The 1,969-nt window shown below is 13.2% G+C and overlaps 1 protein-coding gene across 1 annotated transcript in view; it reads left to right on the top strand.

The window, feature by feature from the left end:
* Nucleotides 1-1,593: 1,593 nt before the first annotated feature.
* The window catches only part of PRSY57_1433800 (dynein-related AAA-type ATPase, putative), a gene marked incomplete at both ends in the record, with an annotated part of 24,237 nt that continues 23,861 nt past the window's right edge, over nt 1,594-1,969 (top strand). Inside the window, one exon of the mRNA XM_012909937.2 lies at nt 1,594-1,969. This exon is cut by the window's right edge and continues 23,861 nt beyond it. Within this exon, the coding sequence (XP_012765391.2) occupies nt 1,594-1,969 (376 nt within the window).

The raw sequence follows: 1,969 nt of genomic DNA, 5'->3' as shown, positions 1-1,969 counted from the left end.
AAAAAAAAAAAAAAAAAAAAAAAAAAAAAATATTTCAATATATATATATATAATATTTATATAATATATATTTTTTGTTATTACTTTCTTTTATTTATATATATTACAAATCTATAAAAACGAAGTAATTATTTGTACGCTCTTTTTTTTTAATATCCTCTTATATATATAAAAGTATTTTTTCTATTTGTTACATTTTTATAATATAACACTTTAATGTTATATCTATAAATAAAAATAAATAAATAAATATAAAACAAATAAGAAAAATATTATTATTACTTAATATATATATGTATATATAATGTTTTTTTTCTTTTTATAAAAAAATTATTAAAATGCTCAAGTTTTTTAATCTTTTTTATTTTTTTATTATTCTTTTAATTTTTTTTTTATTCTTATTTTTTTATAATTCTTTTTTTATTTTTTTTTTATTTGTATATAATAAAATACATCTATCATATGCATAAACTTATTCATATTACATATATATATATATTATAATATATATAATATATAGAAAGCTATTTTATATAATGTATAAATATATAAATCTATATTTTATTATATATATATATATATATGTGGGTAATATGTTAATATGTAATAACATTATATATATATATATATATATCATATATAATAATTGACCTACTACAACATTGTATAGCCTTTTAATTTATTATCTATAAAATGAATATTTATTTCTTATGTTTGTAATTTTTTCTTTTATGTTATTCTTTTGTTATTTTCTTTTTCCCACATTTATGTTATATATATATATATATATATATATAATTATAACATTAAATAATTTGAATACTATATAATTATTTCTTTTTCGTACATTGCCAAAAAATATTTATATTTTAAAAGTAATACATTCAAAAAAAAATATATCATATATATATTATATTATATATATAAATATATATAATAAATATATAAATATTTTTTATTTATATTTCCATCTTGTTTCTTTTTCTTTTTTTTATAATAATATATAATTATTAATTTTACATATCAAAGGGGAAAAAAAATAAAAAAAGAAACAAAATAATTAATATAAGTGTAAATAAATATAAATATAAATATTATATATATATATATATAATAATATATTTATATAATTTATTACTATTTTGTTGTTTTTGTTTTTAATTTTGTGTTTTTTGAAAGAACAGTGTTGTTTTTTTTTTTTTTTTTTTACTTCATTTTATATAATTTATGTTTTATGAAATTACATGAATAATTAAATATATACAAATTGTTAACTTTACAAAATAATTAGAATGTATAAAAACTTCTATAATTAAAAAGACTATGAAATATGTTTATTATAAATTATAAACCTTTTTATATAATATCTATATAAGAATATAAATAAGAAAAAACATAAAATTAAAAGTTTTATATTTATATATTTTGTTAATATATAGAGTATATTACTCTAATATATGTGCTTTTCTTTCGTACATAAAAAATAAAAATATAAAAATATAAAAATATAAATATATATATATATATATATATTTATTTATTTATTTATTCATTTGTTTATATTTATTTATTCATTTGTTTACCTTTTGAAAAATGAAGAGGACAGGTGATAAAATTGTATTATTGTGGTGCGGTGAAATCGTAAAAAATATTAAGAACAAGAAAATAACAAAGTACTCATTAAGAAATAAAAAAAATGAAGACATTTCCTTAAAAGAAGAAAATCATAAAGACGCACCATATGTAGTAAAATCCTCTTGTGTTCATAACGAAAACATGAACTATCCAAATAATATGTGCCTTATAAATTACATTTATAAGAAATGTCGCTTATTACAAAAATGTTTATTTTATAAAATATATATTTCTCAATTGAAAAATAAAAAACTGAAACAATTAAAAGCATATATGTACCTAGAGAAGGATACAAATCAAATAAAAATGAAAAAAAAAAAAAAAAAAAAAAATG

Source organism: Plasmodium reichenowi, chromosome 14 (assembly GCF_001601855.1).
Source record: "Plasmodium reichenowi strain SY57 chromosome 14, whole genome shotgun sequence".
Taxonomy (NCBI): domain Eukaryota; phylum Apicomplexa; class Aconoidasida; order Haemosporida; family Plasmodiidae; genus Plasmodium; species Plasmodium reichenowi.
Note: the sequence above shows the minus strand (reverse complement) of the source record. Positions and strands in the feature narration are given on the sequence as shown.